Raw genomic sequence first — 20,763 nt, forward strand, 5'->3', positions numbered from 1 at the left:
TTTTTGGCTTGGTTTGAACTATGTGCTTTAGAAATCTAAGTGCTATTTTTAAGTTCTGAACAGGGCTTTGTATTTTGTGGGAAGAGTGGTTTTAATTACCTTCCACTACTCAAATATCTGCGGTCAGAAAGGTGACACTTGTTTTTAGGAGAGATAATATGCATGGCTGTTGACATGTCCAGAACTGGTGTTGGCTAGTGAGAATTGGGCAGGAGGGGATGTGTAGTTCAATTTGACAGCTCTGAAGAATGAATTGAAATGTAATCCTGTTTAGAGCAAAGCTAGCCCTGAAGCCTGGCACATCTGAAAGTTCAATCAATGCAATCAGTCTGTACAGTCATCTTGTTGCTTTCGTCTCTTTATTAATAGTGCAGCCAGTGCTGGCAAGGTATGTAGGAATCAGATCCCCCACCTGAAGAGTTTCTCCAGTTCTACCAAACAGTACAATAATTAAATAAAACAAAAGAGTCCACCAGGGAAAGGTTTGGCAGAAGGAACTTCTAGAAGCAAGGAAACTGCTTGCATATCATGGGATTCTATAGAAGAGATGCCACAGAAAGAAAAATGCCTAGTTCCAAGTTAGAGAAGATGAAAACTAATTAGGAAGGATTCCCATGGAAGAAAGGAGTCCAATTATGGGACTCTGACAAAGGATGAAAAGAGGTTTGAGGGATGACTGGACAGAGAAGCTGGAAGAGGCAATTGAATTGAGGTAATCTTAGACATGGCAAGCAGATAATTATGATTTGGCAGTATTGTGATCACCTTAGAAATTTAAATATAAAGATGTAATAAGTCTGAACTAGCATCTATGGTGCCACTCCCTTTTCTAGCTAGCTATCCTACTTTTGGGTTGAAAGTCAGGTTGGAAATATGAATGTACTTGTCCTCAGAGGACCCCAAGGATGAGATGAAATAGCTATGTGTCACCGTAAAGTTAGTTAGTTAACCAAGTTAGTTCCATGAGTCAACTCCTATCCCTAGATGTTGAGTGGCAAAAGTACTGTTACTGATGGGATAAGGAAACAGTTGGGAAGCTGAGAGAGGAAAGAATCCAGAGGGAGGTGCAGTCTGATTATACAGTTTGACTGGCAACATGTGAAAAACAAGCAATAAGACCACAGCCCCTGAAACTTCCTCTTCCTTCAAATTTAATAAAACAAAACACTATGGTTGGGTCTTTCAAACCCTTATTGTTAGACAAAACTCTACTTGGCCTTTGGCAGCCTGAGATGTCAACCACATCAACTCATGTCTGTAATATAAAAGACTTTTTAATCTCAGCTGAATGTTCGGCTAAATAAATAAAAAAAGAAGTTTAACTTCTTCCATGACAATTTCCATTTTTTCTGGGAAGAACTTGATGTGGTGGACATGAGGCATTCGAGGTTAATTGTGGCACAAGGGTTGTTTTGATAAGACTTAGGAAATATGAGGAGTGACAAATGTTACAATTTGAGTTCTCTGTTGCTATTTAGTTTCTAGTTATTAGTTTGCTCAGAAGCTTGAAGTCTTGTGCTTGCTTTAAGTAGTATTCCCTTGTATTCTCATTAAAGCATTTGTCCCCTTTAATACAAATGATTTCTACTGTGCTAAGAGCTGAATCTGTGGCCCATAATTCCAGTGGCATTTACTGCAGCAAGGTCCCTGTAAATCAAAGTCTGAGCTTTACGTAAAAATGTCCTTTATAAAAATACAAAACCCAGTATTGTGAAAATGAAGCTGTCGTGCTTCCCCCCAGGGTTGTATGGGAAGGGGCTTTGCTACCATGCTTGCTTAATGGCACAAGTGAAAAGCTGAGTAAGGCAAACACTTGAAGAGGCAGTCTGCTGTAAACTGTTTGGGGAGGGAGAAGACTGATTTGGGATGATCAAGATCAGTGAGGACAACATTTGGCTACAGCTATCATATGACAACAGAGTCCAGCCATTGCCCTGGGATCCTCATGCCTCCTGCAGGCCAAGGTCAGGGCCAGAAGTCAGGGAGGTCTGAGGATGATCGCCCGCCTGCCTTGGCTCTGCTGAGTGCAGCCTCCAAACCATTCTGTGCCTGTGCAAACAAGCGCTGTTTGCTTGTTGGCTCCGAAACATTTCTTAATGACAAGTTTAAAAATAAGCTAAGTTATTAGAAAAGAGTTCCTTAGCTTAAAGCTGTTTAAGAAATCTATTCCAACCACTAAGCTACCTTTTTAGAGAAGGCGCTCTACACAAATGCTGTAAATAATGAGTATTTCCCACCCACTTGGTACCTAACAGCAACCTAAGTCACTAAGCAGCAGATTGTAATGACACTTGGAAAACAGACACTGATCTTATGGGATTTATGGCCTCTTCTCATGTCCTCACTTGGAATTTTCCAGCTTTCGTGATGTATTTGACTCCTTTAAATGGCTTATATTTCTCTCCATACATGTCAAGGCGATTTACTTTCAAGCCTGTGTGAAGAGGAAGAAGGGAACGGAAAGAGAGTGACTATCATGTCAACATTCCCTCTTCATAAATGTGCAACATGGAATAAATACCAAAAAAAGCAGTTTTTATAGGTTTAAATAAACTGCACCCTAGGTGTTCCCCCACCCCGCCAGCCCCTCAGAGATGATGCAGCCTCAGCTGGGCATTTGCTATTCACTCACAAAGTAAATAGGGTTTTCAGAAATATATTCTTTGCTTATTTGTTACATATTCTGCTTTTAGGTGCTTGAGCAACATGGACAGGTCAATTATTGTGATAGTCCTCCAAAGAAAAACTAAGTTGCTAATAGCGGTGTTGTTACTTATTTGTGGTACCTAAAAAATTACAGTATACAGTTTAACTTAAAGAAAAATTGAAGTGTGACACATTCTGGAGAAAGCCATCTCAGCCATTGATAACTGAGCTTAGCATCTCTCACCTTCCCCAAGACACAGGACAACTTGACCCTGACCTGAAATGGCAAGTTGCTGAATCTTGAATTGAATGTTGAGGCTTGGATTTTCTTCTGGTTTGGGGGCTCCGGACTGTAAATTCACCAATCCTTTAAGACTTGGAAGCTTCTGGGGGGTGATTTTCCCAACATCCCATGTTAACACCTTGTTTAAAAAAACACCAAAGTACAATAGCCATGCATCAGTCAGAGATATTCCCAAGTCAGAGTAATAATGCCAGAAACCTCCTTTGTATAAGGGTACATGCTCCCTGAAGTACAATGCAGGGGATGGAAACCTGGATTCTAGACCTGGCTCTGTCACAAGCAGCTAGACCTGAAACAAATGTTGGGGGTTGTGGGCTACTTTGTTCATCTGTACAATGAGGGAATTGGCAGATGTGATCTTTAAAGCCTTCCTACATCATTCCTATCTTCAAGTCTGGCAGCTCAGTGACGAAACTATTGAAATGCACCAGACTCCTCATAAATAACATGAGGCAATGAATCATTTTTATATTCCCTGTTACTCATACGAAAACCACATTTCTACAATAAGGGGCTTCATATCTCAGAGGGGAAGAAAAGTATACTCTGTGGCAACTGATAGAAATGACTGTAATGAAGTATTGTGAAAATGAAGCTGTTGTGCTCCCCACCAGGGTTGTATATTTACACAGTACTTTTACATCTTAACAGTGTGGCTTTCATGTCTATTATTTTAATCTAGTGAATGCTGGAAATCTGGGGAGTCAAATGGTTTTAAGTACAGGTATTTTGTCTAAGGACCAGCTTTACCTCCATAAGGCTCAGCCGTACCTCTGCCATTTCTTCTGCTCTTCATTTCCTCTCTGCTTCCACACTGCACCCTGCCCCCCTTTCCTCTTTCTGCCAAGTAGGTGCTTGGCACAATGTGAACTCTGGCCTTAAAGGAGGAATAACATGCTTCCTTATAGCTTTCTGGAAACTGACACATTTGTATTTCTAGGCTATGATAACTGTTATAGTTAGAGTTTCATTTAGTGAAAAACTGGATTTGTAATAAATCTCCTGAAAGAAGACATAGTCACTAGCTGTGTGACCCTGGGCAAGTCACTTAACTCTCACTGCCTGGAAAAAACAAAACAAAACAAAACACCAAGTACAACCTTCTTTGGGGCAGCTAGGTGGCGCAGTGGATAAAGCACCAGCCCTGGATTCAGGAGGACCTGAGTTCAAATCCAGCCTCAGACACTTGACACTTACTAGCTGTGTGACCCTGGGTGAGTCACTCAACCCTCATTGCCCCACCCAAAAGAAAAAAGAAAAACAAACAAAAAACCCCCCAACATAGTCACATTCCTGTTTCTCCTTTGCATTTACTAAGGCAGTTTTCATCAACAAGTAGTAAAGGGGGGCAGCTAGGTGGTGCAGTGGATAGAGCACTGGCCCTGGAGTCAGGAGTACCTGAGTTCAAATCCAGCCTCAGACACTTAACACTTACTAGCTGTGTGGCCCTGGGCAAGTCACTTAATCCCAATTGCCTCACTTAAAAAAAAAACCAAAACAAGTAGTAAAGGAATAAAGTTCAAGTTGAATCTTGCTAATGACCAAGGTTTTCTCTCCTTTCTGTAAATAGTTTTTGTTATAAGCCCATAATCAGATTAGTAGATGTTAGCTACTTTGAAAATGGTCACAATTTCAAGCAAAAATAGCCCAAAGAATAGACAAAGCATGGATTCCCCTCAGGTCCCTCAAATAGTTCAGTCCGATAAGCACCTTTTTTCCCCACAGAAGCTTCTGTGGGCAGCAGCATTCTCAGCTTACACAGAGGCCAAAGAACTCAATGAATGAGAAATTTAGGTTGGAAGAAGATGCTGCCATGGGAAACATCTTGGTGCCTAATCATTCATGACTATGGATGAATTATAGAGAAGCACCTTACCTTGGTGACTGGATCAAATGTGTAGCTGCCTTGGGTAGGAGTTAAGTTCATGTTCAAGACGACTTTGGGCATGTGCACAGTCACTGTGATGCCTTCAATGGTCTTCCCCATATTCTGCTTTGGTCCGATTGTAATATCAAATCTGCCACAAGAGCTGTTCTCCTTAAAGCTGATGTTGTGTTTCACATACACTGGAATTGCCACTAAACTAGAGGTGGGAAGGGTGGGGAAGAGTAGGGGAAGAGGGATTATGTGATCACATGAACACATACCCAAGATATCTTCCTCTGCTACCCACTGTAGGACTTTAACTCCCAGAACTTCGACTTCCTCATCTATGAAATGGGGTAGTTTGAATGGCAGCTGCTCTTGTACTGCAGTGCTGGGGACCATATTGGGAAATAAGAGTCAAGAACAAACCCAGTAACTTGGGACAATGCACCCATCCCCATCCAGTTCAAGGACATGTTGATTCCACAGTCAGGCCTTAGAATTCTAAATGTAAAAGCTCTCCCCTCACATAACAGGCAAGTCCCTGTTAGCAAGTTCTGTCCTGATGTTTCTCATTTATCTTCTGCTACTTTCAGGGGAGGAATCCCTGAACTAACGAACTACCCAGAACCTTATTTCAAAATATTTCATCTCAAACTTAGCACAGGGGGAAATATTGGGAAGTTTGTTCACCAGAGTCTTTTTGGGGACACTTCAGGGAATCCAAGCTGCTGTTAGCCTGCAATGGGAAAGGATGCTAAGGGACCAAGGGAAGACTCTCAAGATCTCCTCTGCCTGTTATACAATTAGAAATATTAATGCCCATGTACAGACTTTTTGAAAGCCTTATTTTCCCTTGGTTTTGCTCTTGATAAAAACTAATCTTTCTGACTTTTCCCAAGTCTTGCTGCTTGCTTCCTCATAGTGCATGAGTGAAAGGAATCTTTTAACACAAAATATCAACCAGCAGATTGAAACAAAAATGAGTTCAACCCAGGCAGATTAGTACGCATAAAGTCCCTGTTAAAACAACATACTTTTGTGAGCTGACACGGTAGGAAATGAGTCGGAAGTTTCCATCTGGAGGAATAAATGACAGGACTCTTTCTGACTCCCAGCGTTTGAAACGAATGCAGGGGTGGAAGCTGACATCATCTAGAAGCCTTGGGTTCTACAAGAAAAACAGAAAGATATTTTATATCCATTAATTCCTATAGATGAAAATATAAGGATGAATTTTAGGGAGAAGTGAGAAAAATTAAGTGGTTCTAAGTAATTCAAAATGTCAAGCATCTTTAATGAGTAGTAAAGCTAAATCATTATTACATAGTGAAAATGACACTTAAAAAAATCCTGTGGGGCTCCATAGCCAACTTCAATTATGTCTAAGATTCTCAGAACCTTTTTCTTGAAGGCCAGTAACCAGGCAGGTAACTACTTTCTGAGGAGCTGCTCCAGAATTATTTCAGTGAGATGCCATTTGTAATTACTGCTGCCAGGACCTGGGAACCACTCTCAATATTTCCTATTTCACACGTCAATCTGGGTACATTAGGATTGCTTGCCAAGGACACAAGACTTTGGATAAGGAAAATAAAACTTACCATGAAGGAAAGGGAGAGATCAGGCATTCCAGAAAGCTTAATGCAAGCATCAATGACCCCCTGAATTTCTGCAAAGACTGTGGAACCTAAAGCAAGGGAAACAGACTAAACAGCACAGTTTTACTAAGATCCTTTGAATCTGGGTCCATCCGGGGGACATTACTGTATCTACAGTAACTGGAGATACCCTATGGGTGACAGGCTCAATGAAAACTTTACACCTCAATAACCAGATCAATGAAAAGAAGATCCATCACATGGCTTCAGCTTCCTGAATGCCATGGCCTCTTCCCAACTTTGTCTTGGAAGCAAATGTTTCTGAGGAATATCATACTTATCATTTTATTCCACCATAATTGTATAGGGCTGTTCTACATGGGGGTTACAAATCATCTTCAGAACCAATCTCTTCATAGGATGGGTTATACTATCACCTCATGAAGCCAATGGTCATGAAGTATGAAGGTATCGTAACAAGTAGCCCTTAAAAAAACAAGTCTGAGAAATGGAGAAGAAAGACCTCAGGGAACACTTGGGAGAATAGAGAGGGACAGGGTCATATTAAAGCTAAAAAAGCGTAAGGTAGATACTAAATTACTCATTCTCAATAGCTTTTAACTAATGATTCACTAAAATTAAAGTAGAATTCTAATAAAATAAGAATGGATTTTTAAAAATCATTAGAATAGGATCAATGCCTTTTACCAGATAGCCTGGGGCATCCCAATTCTGCATTCCACTTATATCGATTGCTTTATTTTCCTTCTAATTAAGTTCAGAGGCACTTACCTGATTTGTCTATAATTGCATCTATTTCTTCAATCACATCAAAATAAGCTTCATTGTTTGTGTATTTCACACCTGCACGACGCCATGGGATGTTGGAAAGCTGCCCTGTGGGGAGCGTGTCTCCAACGTTACTACTGCCTGGAAATCAGGGGAGAAGGTTAAAAGTACCTGCACAGAACTGTCAGCAGAAAAACCTTCTTCCACTTTACTTTACAATAAACTATTAACAGAACATATACTTCAGCATTTAATCCGTGTGTGTGTGGCCTCATGAGCTAGGGAAAAAATGAGGGGAGTTTTTGGAATGATTGTTGAAAACATCCATAAATAAATATTGATTGATTGATAAAGTAAAAAAAAAAAGAAGGAAAAAAAAGAAAACATCTATAACATGGATCCGATTTTGAGAGAGCAGAAAGAGGTCATGTGATCCTCTGCCCTCTGCCAAACAAGATTGTATGCCTTTACTTTATATCTCCTCCTTCCTGAGTTTAACAGTAACCCTAATCTGATTCCTGGAGCTAAACAAAATTAGTTGTGTGATTAGTCACTGAACCCTGTTTGCCTCACTTTCCTCATCTGTAAAACGAGCTGGGTGAAATGACAAAGAAATCACTCCAGTAACTTTGCCATGAGAACCCCAGATGGGCTCATGAAGAGTTGGACATGACTGAATCACAACAACAATCCTGATAGTTTGAAGCGCTGTTGCTGTTACTGGCAATGTGAAATTTAATCACTAGATGACTTGGAGTCTGAAGTACATTTTTCTTTTTTTGTTATGCCAATTTGTAGTTTCTTGATCAGTGCTGTTTTTATGTGTATTTGGGAGTTGTAAACTGCAGCTAAAGCTAATTAAGCTAGCTAGCTCATATCCAACCTAACTTCAGTCAGCCAAGCTAGAAGTGGGGAATATTATGAAAGGTTTAATAATGAACGTAAACCCAAATATCAGAACACATACTCTCCAGATAGGAACTACTTACTGTTCAGTCATTTGGAAACAAGCAACATCCAAGGACCAACATGTAACCATCTGTAATTTGTTACTGAAGTTTTTCTTGGCCTCATACTGAACAAGGAATTTCAACATTCCTTCTCTTGTGTCCATTCCTTTTCTTCCCTTTTCTTCTACCCTTACCCCTCTTCAGGCCATTATCAACTCCTCACATCAAGACCAAGACTTCTGCTTCATAACTGATAACTGGCCTTCAATCTCCCCAAGGCATCTCATCCTATTGCCAGAACACTACTCTGATTGAGAAATGTTTCTGAACTAAAAAAAAAAAAAATTCCAAAGGGTTTCTGCTGCCTTTGGCCAGGGATTGACAACTTTATATGGGAGAAGAGACATTATTTATCCTATTCTTAGAATAAGTCTACCTCTGTGAAGTGTCGTTTTTTTATTCGTGGTGTGGCACACACTGAGATTTGAAGGTGATGCTGGCTTCTCTAAGGCTATGCCAGGAGATCACAAGCTCTGAAAGGGTTTACCAGAGTGGAAAGACTCCAAGTGTGACTTTGGACTGTATGCTTATTGTCTGAAGACCAGCCCAGCTAAGTTCAGAGAAGCTCATTGTCAGGTTAGATGCAGGATGATATGGGGATTTTTTTTTTGTCCTTAACATCTCCTGAATAGTATTTACTGAACTGTAAAGATATTATGATCTACACTGGCAGAAGTATCCAACATAAAACCACAGATCCTCGAAATACACTATTTATTAACATGTGCTTTTCCTTTCAATTGATGTCAAAGGTGTTTGGGATCACTTGGTTTATACTTTTTAAAAACTGCATTTATTTTGTACACATTAACATAACCCACAATTACTGACTCACATGTATACTTCTGTGCACCATCATGAGGAGTAAGTATTCTGCAGGAAAGCCAGGAGAGAAGGGACTGGCTTATGAAGGCCATTTTCGATAGAGAATCACTAAATCTTTAAAGTCACACAATGACAAGTAAAATTGTTTGTAATTGGTTTTTAAAAAGAATGACCCCAAAGAGCAAAGTGCCACTGTGAAGAAGGGTCTCCTCAGACAAGGTCTAGCTTATGGGACCTTCCACATTACTGCAGACCCTATGATGAGGACATTGCCAACTCTGCTCAGCTCTCCTCTGAGTACAGAGCTCATGGGAGGTGCCAGAGAAGGAAATGGGACACCAGTATTCCCCAAGGTCATGGAGAAGATCCTACATATGGTTCAAACAAAACAAGGATTTCCTTCTGGTGGTGAGGGTCTCTAAATGCTCCTATTTGCCAAAGACATAGTAATTACACTGAGAATTCAGAACCCTCCAAAGACTCCACAGTGAAAATGAAGCAAAAGATACTACTCTGTCTACATTTGAGAAACAAAGATGAAAACTCATGCTGTTCAGACTGTGACATGCAGCTGGACACAGTGTACTCAGTCCGTTTATCAATACATGTATCTTAGGTAAGTGCTACAGATGGATAATGAACTAAGCCTGGAAGAAATGATACTGGATTACAATATGGGATACTACCCACACAGACGCAGACACACACCTCTTTTAATGATTCCCATGGTGTTCATACTACCAAGTTGTTTGTTGTTTAGTTGTTTCATTGTATCTGGGGTTTTCTTGGCAAAGATACTGAAGTGGTTTGCCATTTCCTTCTCCAGCTTATTTTACATATGAGGAAACTGAGGCAAACATAGGTAAGTGACTTGCCCAAGGTCACACAGTTAGTAAGTGTCTGAGGAGATTTGAACTTAGCACCCTGCCTGGGTGCTCTGTCCACTGTGCCTCACTACAAATGTACACCTTTAATGTCAATTTGTGATGCTATAAAAATAAACAGCAAAATCTCAGAATAATCAACATTTTAAATAATACAAAGGACAATGGAAATATCCACCGTGGGTCTTAAGCTGGCTATCGGATTTACTAATCAATACATATGCTCCATGTCAACAAGTGATGTTATGCTAGGAAAAGGAGATAGCCTGGTCATGTAGTGAATGTCTTTTTTTTTTTTTTGTGGGGCAATGAGGGTTAAGTGACTTGCCCAGGGTCATGCAGCTAGTAAGTGTCAAGTATCTGAGGCCACATTTGAACTCAGGTCCTCCTGAATCCACGGCCAGTGCTTTATCCACTGCGTCACCTAGCTGCCCCCTGGTCAAGTAGTGAAAATGAGAAACAGAGGGAACTGGAGACATTTTTTTCCCTAAGCCATTTTTACATTATCAGAACATAAGCTCCTTTTTGTGATTGTGTCTATCTACATCATACATATGCATATACTTATGAATATGTATTCAAGTACTATGTTAAGGCTTAGCAGTAAATAAATGCTTTTTCATTCACTTATCCATCCTATTGCAATTTTGAGTTTAAAAAAAAAATCTCATGTTGCTAATTCATTTTTAACATGTTTATGTCTTCCTTATTAGATTTTAAACTCCTCTGTGTAAGAGATCACACCTTAAAACTCTGACCCAAATACAGTGCTTTGAACATAGCGGGTTATTAATAAATATTTACTGACTGATCAGGCCAAGACTTTTAAAAATAACAATAATTTTAGCCCAAGGTACCAAGAATACTTTTTCAAAAAGTGCTTTCACAGTGGTCTAGCATATTCAGTATGACATATGCTGCTTGATGAAATCCTTGTAGAGGTATCTAGGTTTCAAAACCCTTTTGTGAAAACATTTCCAAATGAATGTAACTACCTTTGCCTACATACAAGAGTTAAACTAATCAGATATAAAAGCTTCTAACATGATTAGGGTCTCAGGAATGGAACAAGGTTCCTATTTATTTCTTACTATAACTTTTGCAAGGATAAAACACTGTATTAACTATAGCATACTAGTATATTATAGATAGGCTCATTAAGTATTCTAGTGTAGTGAGTATTTAATATGGTGCCATGAGATTAGGATGTCTACTTTTTATACAAATGAAAGAAGAAAATATTAAGAGCCTACTATGTGACAGGCACTGTGCAAAGAGCTTTATAAATATTATTTCATTTGATCTTCACAACCACCCTGAGAGGAAGGTGCTTGCTTTTATTATCCCCACTTTACAGTTGAGGAAACTAAGGCAGATAGAGGTTAAATGACTTGCCCTGGGTAGTTTTGAACTCAGGTCTTCCTGACTCCAGGTCCAGAGTTCTAACCACTGTGCTACCTAGGTGGAAATACATTATCTAATATTTCTTCTAAGAAGTCACATACTATAAGGGGCAACTAGATGACAAAGTAGATAAAGCACCAGCCCATGATTCAGGAGGACCTGACTTCAAATTCTGTGTCAGACACCTGACACTTACTAGCTGTGTGACCCTGAGCAAGTCACTTAACCCTCATTGCCCTGTCCCCCCCAAAGTCGCATACTATGACCTACATCATCCTTAAATGCACTCTCTGAAGTTCTCCCATAATAGTTCTAATAAATTTATATAATAGCATATGAAGGAGAACAAATGAATTTTACTTTTGATGGACTTTAATGAACTGCCTATCTAAGGACTACAATATGGTGCCAATAGTAATTAGTGCTGTAATGTTGGAAGAGACTAGGATGGATAACATCCAATTTTACAGAAACTTTTAAAAAGAAACACCAAAAATATTTGGTCAGTATGAAAGTAAGCTCCTTATACAAGGTATAAGGATGCTGAATTGAATTAATTTCATTCAATACAACACAATATTCCTAAAAAGATATCTACCTCTGCTATTGCGTATATAGGACCAGTATTTTGGTCAAAATATATTTAGCTTAAAAAAAAATATATATATATATATATATATATATATATATCTTTAATACTGTTCTATGTTTCTTTATATTGTAGAATTTTTTCATTATATACCTTTTAGTAGAGTACTTTAACATACCTGTAATAGAATTGACAACAGAGCGAAGAATTGTGGGTGGTTTAATCAGTTCTTTCAAGATGTTGGATTCAGTCGCCAGAGGAAATCCATTGTCTAACATTTCTTCCAAGAGCTCATACACTATGACCACATTATCTTTAATTGCAGCCTCTGAACACTCCCCAAAATAGTCCTAATAAAATTAAAATGTAGACAATAATGTAAGAAGGAAAACAAATTCATTTTACTTCTAATAGATAAGCTTACTTTAATGAACACAAATCCCTTTCTGAGGAATGTAATAAAATACAAGACAGATGAAACGCCTTTAGTTATGATTCTATGTACTGTTCTCATCACAAGTAAAATTTTTGTCGTATTTTCCAGATGAGTTAAGACAATTAATTTCCATTAAACCTCACAAACTATATTCAAGTTATATTTTATATATAAGTAAAGGCTCATATATAAACAATATTCATGCTAAGGGTTATTTTTTTGGGGGGGAGGGGTGCACATAAAAGAAGCGCATGTATAAGCAGCCTTATTTGCTGGACTCTTTAATAGACAAGAGGGATAGGGCCTTGACCTGTGATTCCATTGGTGTATGGAGCTCTTGGTGAGAACCTTGGCTACCAGTACAGGTTCGCATCTTCTCTGTCAACTTAGAACTTTAGAAAGTTGCCTAAATCACAAAAATTTTAGATGACTGGGTTGGAATGCAAGCCCTCCTGGGTTTATTGCTCACTAAGTCTCTAACAGAAGGTATAAATAAAGGTTAAACAAGACTCTAGAGCAGAAGCTTAATAACTGAGGAACATTACCAATACTTAGCTGTCTGTATAGCCCGCGTCTATAAAATCCTCACTATAGCAATTTAGGACAGAAATGATCAATAACCAACCTGAAAAGTGTCTGCAACTCGATGTAGAAACTCGATGACAAAGAGTGGTGGCACCTCAGTCTGTATGACGGATACAAAGAAGAGTTTGTCCCTGTAGATGCTGATGAGGTAGTGGTGAGGTGTTGAGATGACAGGTGGCACATTCTCAACATCAGCAGCTTTTTCCTGGGCTTCAAAAAAATAGTCACAGACAGACTGGCTCACGACACTCTTCCAATGCTTCTCCAGGAAGATGTCCCCGGAACAGTTTATGAGGAACAGACTGTGGATCATGTTCTGGGGGAGGAAGGTTTAAAACTCTTTTCATCAAATGAAATTTACTGAGGGTTTACTTTCTTTTTTCTAGCTGAAAAATCCCATTATTATACAGACCCTTATCTTGTCCAGTTATTTTATGGGACATTATCTACCTAGGAAATCACATGAAATATAATGCAGGTTTCTCAGGAAGGTCTTAGGAATGGGACAACAGTCCAGTCATTTAGCTGAGCATTACTGAATGTTAAATCACAAAATATTTAGCACCAGGAGGGACATTATAGATCTAGCCTAACCCTGAGGCCTCGGTAAGTAGAATAAAGTTGTTCACATAAATTTTGTTTCGTTTAAACAATACTACTTCATTTTTGTTGGTCCTTATTCATGATTTCACTGATAGGGAACTCCCTGTGAAAATTCCTTCTACCAGTGAAGGTTGGCAGACTTTTCTGGTGGCACTGAGTCATTAATTAACTTGCTCAGGGTCACAGAGTTTATGTCAGAGTTAGAACATGAACCTTCTGATTCTAGGCTATTTCTATTCACTTTCCATTCACAATATGGCCTAGCATATTTTGAATAGTTATCAAGTAACACTTAACAGTACAATGACAATTACAGCTTCAGTGACCATGAGATGTTAATACATATGTATAATAGCAACTAATAGTTTAGAGGGCTTAGCCATTAAGAACAATGGCTTCATCAAAGCCTGTAGAATGGAAGAGATTAACATCAGCTACCTGCTAAAATTTTCCACTTGATCCAGTCAGAAGGTTTGTCTCTTAGGCTTGCTTTCAGATAGAGTCTCACATTTCTGTTTGGGTGTCAAAATACTAGAGTGGCTCTGGAATACATAGGCTTAATGCAGAAACTAATTAGTCAAGAGTTTCTATCAAAAAATTTATGGTTCATATTTTTTTCTTTGTGGAAAACCTTGGTTGATGATTATTTCTGCTTTTTGTTTCTTTAAAACAAATATTCTTGATGAAAGATACATTTAAATGATAAATTTTATAAAATCTTTTGATGTAACACATGCTAAATCATAGAATCAAGCTAGAAAGGAGTTTGGAAGACCTCTTGTCTAAATTTCTCATTTTAGAAAAAAAAAAAAACAGAGGCCCAAAATAATTCACCCCCTGTATATTTTAAAACCATACAAGATTACTTCAAAGATGTCATAGGAGATTACTTTGACAACTCATTCATTATTCATCATATCAAGTCAGGCACAAAACAGACATGAACTTGCAAATGATATTTGCCAGCAGAGTCCAAGTGGAAGAGAAATTCTCTATAAAAAGTGAGGCCCTCTAGATATTCCTTATAGCAGATTATACTTGGTAGATTCAATGAAGACCTAGAAAAATGCAGAGCATTTTCAAACCATAATCACTCAAAAAGAGTATAGCTAGAACATGCACCAGGAAAAATCAAGTGGATGTAGAATGTCTCTTGTTCAGACTGACACTATTTTTTTTTTGGTGAGGCAATTGGGGTTAAGTGACTTGCCCAGGATCACACAGCTAGTAAGCGTCAAGGGTCTGAGGCCACATTTGAACTCCGGTCCTCCTGACTCCAGGGCCGGTGCTCTATCCACTGCGCCACCTAGCTGCCCCTCAGACTGACACTATTGACATGCAATAGCACATTCAGACAAAATGAACTGGTCTATCAATATGTATTAAAATGGACAATGAACTTGGCCTTAAAAAATGGAGAAAGAGAATAGACTAGATTGTCTCTGGGCCCTCTGGAGTCATTAAAAGTACGGTACAAGATAAAAAAGATGCTCAATTGGCATCTTTTGTTCTTAAATCAGCTACATTCCCACCTACCACTCTACCCTCTACTCTGGGGCTACCTCTTATAATAATAAACAATAAGAAAGAGAAATAAAAACAACTCAACAAAGCTAATCATTAAATGAACCAAGTTCAACATTATATGAAGTGTTCCATATCCAAATCTCCTCCCATCTCTCCCAAGAAGGGAAGGAATGCTTTCTCATCTTTTCTCTGGGGTTGGGACCAAGTTTGTTCTAATCTATAATTTCATATTGTTTGGTTTGTTATTATTATTGTGTTTTTTATAGTACTTGCTTGTGTTACAGCCTGATCATTTTACCACCAACATCCAAGTGATGTCATATGCCTACAAAGCATAGGATACTGTATATGAAGTCAAAATTAGGGTTCACTCGGAGATGCGATGGAGAAGTGGGTGTAGATGGGCTGTGGCATACTAGCTATAAAGAAATATACATAAGAAGTGGCATAATAATATCATTTAAGAGACATGTGACCAGAAGAAGATATGCACTCACTAGTCATGTAGTGAGAGGAAGGGAAAGGCAGATACAGAACTCTCGTGTTCACTAGTACACAAGGAATGAGTGATTCCAGAGCAAAGATTCTTAAATCATCTCTGTATCACAGACCCCTTTGGCAGTCCGCTGACACCTATGTAATTCTTCTCAGAATTTTTTTTTAGTGGAAGGAAAAGCTCAATTTCAGTTGTAGGATAATGAAAATAAGTAAGTAGGGCCTTCCCCCCATCCATATTAATGGGCTTCATGAAATCTATATTAAATGGATCCTATCAACAGAACCCAGGTCAAGAACCTCTGCCCTAAAGGAACCTTCCTCCCCCCCCCCCCAGCCCACCCCCAATCATGTTGAATACTGAAGCATGTTGTTCTAGCTTCCTTGGTCCTAATGTGGCTGGAAAAAATAAACCCTCCTGAAGGTCAAAGAAGTTCAGATTTGGCTTTTATCCTAAACATGGTTGAGAATCATAAGAATGATGCTTTAAACTTACTACTAAGGATAACAGTGATAAATCTGGACTGTTTGGCTGTATTGTACTCTGCAAAGACCCTGAATAACTGCCAATAAAAACAGCTTTTATGTTAGGAAGATTTCCCAGGAAGGAATCCTTTCACTACAAGATTAAAGTAAGAGAGACGATAGAGCTCTGACCCTAAACTGAGAAACTCCAGAGTTTCTTTAGTGCACACTGTGGTAAAAGAAGCATGGATCCATCTGAAGACCACAGTTTGGTTTATGTTGAGTGGTTAAGCAGATATACCATGTCAGATTTTGCAAGTATAATTCCCACTGGAGAATGTATAAAAAACCTAACAAACACCAGAGGTTATGTTCCAAACCACCTGAACATCTGTAAGATAGATTGCTGTAAATCTTAAAGTGAAATGGCCACAGTGAAGAGTATCTATGGTAACTGGCTATTTTTCACTCAGCTGATTTTTCTGGTGAAAATAATCAATGAAATAATTCTGTGGAGAACTAGGCTCCTCAGAGCCTATGCTGATACCATGTCATGGTGTAGAGGTAAGTCTGGGCTCTTGCGTGCTATGGTAACAGGGCACAAACTTCGGGAGGTCTTACCAGGCTGGAAAGGTTTGGGGCTTAACAATGTCCATCTGAAGGTGAACTTAGCCAAGTCTGGAGTGGATCACCTCAAGAAGGCTGGTAGGTGATACCTTTTTTTCAGCTACAGAAACATATGAAGATGGTATATGGTATATGAAGATGGGTGAGGGCTTACAATTTGTGTTGGTAAATAGGAGTAACCACATCACAAAAACAGGATTTTTGAAGTACTGAGTTGGTATCACTTAATAGAATCAGCAGGTCCTCATCTGTCTAGAAAGGTGAAATCTACATTTTCCACTCCTTCTTCCAGGCAGTTATCTCTCACATTAAGTGATACTGAATATCCCACTCCAGAAGGAAAAATGTTCAGATTATCAATTCACCAGATTTTCCCTAATTCTCTCTACGGATTCTTTCCCTCACATGCTCTCCAGTAGATTAACTTTCCAAAGTTCTGTTTTATATTTTACAGTATCGCAAATAGGAGCTCACAATTTTGGTGTTCTAGAGTTTAAAAACCAATTTTAGCCAAGGTTCACAAACAATTTCTGTTAACAGTTCATAAAAGTTATATGAACTTGATGGGGTACTTGCAATTTTTATCCTTTGAAATAATGTTGAACTTGGAATCACAGAACTTGAATTTGGATTCAAACTCTGTCCCTTATTAACTTTAAGATCTGGATCATCCAGATCCTATGGGGGGGAAATCGAATAGTGGACACTTATAAATTAGAAACTGTACAATAATCTTGTGGCAAAGGAGAGTTTAGTCATTAAAGATAGTGAACAAGATGACATGACACATAATTGTGCTGTGAGAGATAAATATGAAGAATTTCGAGGTATTTAAGATTCAGATAAATGAGAGTTTAAAAAAAGCATACCCAAAGAAATATATACATTGACTAGAACCATATGAATGAAAAATAGCAACAAAACTCAAACAAGGGACAATGCTGATACTATTTATTAAAGTCTTCCTTTCTTTTCACAAGTGGCAAATTACAAAGATGTATGATTGTTATTTTGGTGTTGCTTTACTGAACCTTTTAGGTGTATGTATTTCTCTTTGTGCCTCTTTCTTTACTCTGTTAAAACAGAATATCAATATAAAGGAAGATTTTTAAAAATCCTCTTGCAATGTCACTTATCTCTTTTCTATTCCAACTGCCGCCACTTTTCAGTTCAAGGCATTAGCCTCCCACTTAGTTTCCAAACATGCAGTCTTCATACAGACCAGGTCCATCTTCCCAAACACAACTGTAGTCACATCACTTCAATGGCTACTCAGTGCCCATAAAATAAAGTTCAAGTTCACTAGATATAGAGTCAGAAGACCTGGACTTAAATATCAGCCCTGTCATCTACCACCTACATGATCCCGAGCAAGTTATACAGCATGCTGTCCCATGCTGGAACTGTAGCATTGGGGTAGTAGATAAAAACACTGGATTTGGAAGACCTGGGTTTGATTTTTATTTCTGACACTCATTAGTGCGACCTTCTAACATGAAACATTCCTGTGATCTTACCTTTCCAATTTCTACTCTGATCACTCCTCCAAAAAGAACTACTAGCACAACCTTGTTTTCCCCTGTCTCCATTCAAGAATAGTTCCCTCCTCTTACAAAACTACCCATACTTCAAAGGCTCCCTCTGAATCATTTAACAGGGTTCATTCACACTGCATACAGGGCACCTAGCATATCCTGCCTAATACTACAAAAAAACACAGCATTTTAAGAACTTGAGTGCAGAGCACTATGTACTCAATAGGAAGATATAAACTTTAGATAAAGACAAAGCCTGGCCTGCAAGGAGTTTATAGTCAAGGGGATAAAAGAGTAACAGACAGACAGAATAGGCCATACAGTAGAGTAGAAAGAATGCTGAACTCAGATGTATGAGAAGTCACTTGTCTGAGCCTCAGTCTCCTCATTTGTAAAGCAGACATAAAAAATACTTCTAGTACTTTATATGTTAAAATATATAAAAATATTTTGTAAAACTATCATAATAGATAATTATGTAATAACTGCATGTAATGTTTGAGAACAAAATGTTTTTGATAGGCTTTTAAAAGATGGGTGAGAATTCAACTTGGGAAGTGGGGAAGAACTTTTCTGGTGCCTAAACAAAGGTACTTCGTTCTAACAGTGCAGGTGCCTTTGGATATGTGTGTGTCGATGATGCTGGGTGTCAGAATTGTCCGTTGTGTGTGTGTGTGGGGGGGCCTCGGAAGTGGGAGAGACTGAATTTTCCTTCCCAGGAAGATTTTTGAGCAGAAGAGTGCATTCCGGCAGTCCTATTTTAGGTCTTGGGAAGGAAAAGTAAAGATCTAAAGGCCAGTATTGCAATAGTTCAGGTTTTCATATCCATCCAAGCATCTAAGGAAAGCTTACCTGTAAGGGCAGGTTGCCAAGTCCCCTGGGGATGCCCTCATTCTCCCCATGAGGAGCAGGCACTACATTCCTCTGCTCATCCTACCCCCCCCCCCCAGGCACTCTGCCCTGGAGCTGGGCTGCTTTGCTGGAACCCAGGCTACATCTAGTCACTTCCAGATCATGCTTCACATGTCACCCTGCCATCCCCAGGACCCCAAGTACTTCCACGGCTGGCATCCATTTTCTTGGAGTACGGACAACCCTGTTAGTCGGTCAAGCATTTGTCACGGGCTTACTCTGTGGAGAACCTGCTTCTAAGCGTAGTACAAGTATTGGCATAACATCGAGCAAGCATGCACCAGTACCAGCTAAGCTCTGTGATTTTGGGCAAATCACTTAAGATTCTCTGAGCCTCAGCATCTCTATAAAATGGAAATTCGGCCCCAACCCCCCCCCCCCCATCCAACAATATAATTAACGTGCTGCTTCTGAAACTGTAAAACGCTGAAAAAAATGTAAGGTGTATGTAGGGGTTTTACATGATTTCAAGGGGACTCGAGAATGACTCGACTTAGCATGGGGCAGTGGAAAGAGCCCTTAGCTGGAGCCAAAGGGATGAGACGGACATCACTGAGAACCCTGGCTGGGGATACACAGAGAAGCACAAATTAAGGGCTCCTCTGGAGCTTCCCCTCGAAGTCCCCAGACTACAAGACCTTCGGATCCCACCCCTCTAAGGCAAGAGGCGGCGCAGGGGAGAGAACGCTGGCACTGGCCTTGAGTTCTAATCCTCCCGTGACTCCGAGCAATCCCCGAACCTCCCAGCTTCCTCGTTTGTAAAATGAGGAATATAACAGCATCCATCACCCGGGGTTGTTGCTCTGTAAAGCCCCGTATAAATGCGGCGATAATGATAAGGGCGAGAAGAGCTGTCAACATAGTCCCCCATTGCCAGCCTGACTTCCGAACCGTTCTGGTGCCCCAGGAACCGCGCCCGGTATGCAGTTGGCGCTTAATAGGCGCTTGCAGGTTGGCTCATTGAGGCACAGAGGTCGCGGGAAGCACGTCCCCTGGCCGGGCGGGCCCGGAGGCCGCGTCGATCGGCCGGAGCCCCGGCGCTGGCCGGGAGGAGGTAGCCACGTCCACAGCCTTCGAGACCTCTCTCCTCACCTTCCCGGGGCGCGGCCCTTCCCGGTCCCGCAGGAGCCGCCCCGCCCTTCCCCGGAGGCGCTGATGAGGGAGTCGGAGGAAGGGGCGCCGCCCCCGGCCCCGCTACCGCGAGCCCTGGCCCGAGCTGCTTCACTTACCCCGAGGACCCGGGCGGCCCGAGCTCAGCGCCGGACCCGTTCCGGAAGGAGGCCGCCGGCTCTGAGGCTGCTGCTGCGGCGGCGGCAGCGGGGACCTCACGGCCCGGGGTGTCCTGTTCACTGCCTGAGGGAGGGCTTCAGCGCCGCCGCGCTCGGATCACCTCCTGTACTGGATGCCTGAGCAGAGCAAAGGTCTCCGAGGGCCTAGGGTGGGCCCCATCCCGAGGCAGAGGCTTAGGGACCAGAGTCCGCATGACTCCCTGCGTTCAGGCGCCATAGGCTGCCGGTCTCAGTGTTCCTGCCCCTCTCCAGCCAAGGCCCCGCTTATGGGGGGCGGGGCCAAGACGGCCCGGGAGGCCTCCTGACCTGGGGGCGGGGCCAGCGCCGCGGGGCTGGGAAGGGAGGGGCTCACGCTCCGGGCTAGACCGAG

General features: G+C 40.6%; 1 protein-coding gene across 2 annotated transcripts; it reads right to left on the reverse strand.

Moving 5' to 3' along the window:
- Positions 1–340: 340 nt before the first annotated feature.
- Positions 341–20,469, reverse strand: AP3M1 (adaptor related protein complex 3 subunit mu 1). 2 transcript variants are annotated; one of them, XM_043984753.1, is made up of 9 exons: positions 20,334–20,469; positions 12,981–13,256; positions 12,098–12,269; positions 7,211–7,348; positions 6,422–6,507; positions 5,855–5,988; positions 4,827–5,034; positions 2,924–3,068; positions 341–2,434 (listed from the first exon to the last, which is right to left on the reverse strand). In XM_043984753.1, the coding sequence occupies exons 2-9, from the start codon at positions 13,251–13,253 to the stop codon at positions 2,334–2,336; spliced, it is 1,257 nt and encodes a 418-aa protein (XP_043840688.1). In that variant the 5' UTR covers positions 13,254–13,256; positions 20,334–20,469; the 3' UTR covers positions 341–2,333. The 2 variants fall into 2 exon arrangements, with proteins under 2 accessions (XP_043840688.1, XP_043840689.1); XM_043984754.1 differs by lacking the exon at positions 20,334–20,469 and adding an exon at positions 20,197–20,310.
- Between the last annotated feature and the right edge of the window lie 294 nt (positions 20,470–20,763).

The sequence above is a fragment of the Dromiciops gliroides genome, chromosome 2 (assembly GCF_019393635.1).
Source record: "Dromiciops gliroides isolate mDroGli1 chromosome 2, mDroGli1.pri, whole genome shotgun sequence".
Taxonomy (NCBI): Eukaryota; Metazoa; Chordata; class Mammalia; order Microbiotheria; family Microbiotheriidae; genus Dromiciops; species Dromiciops gliroides.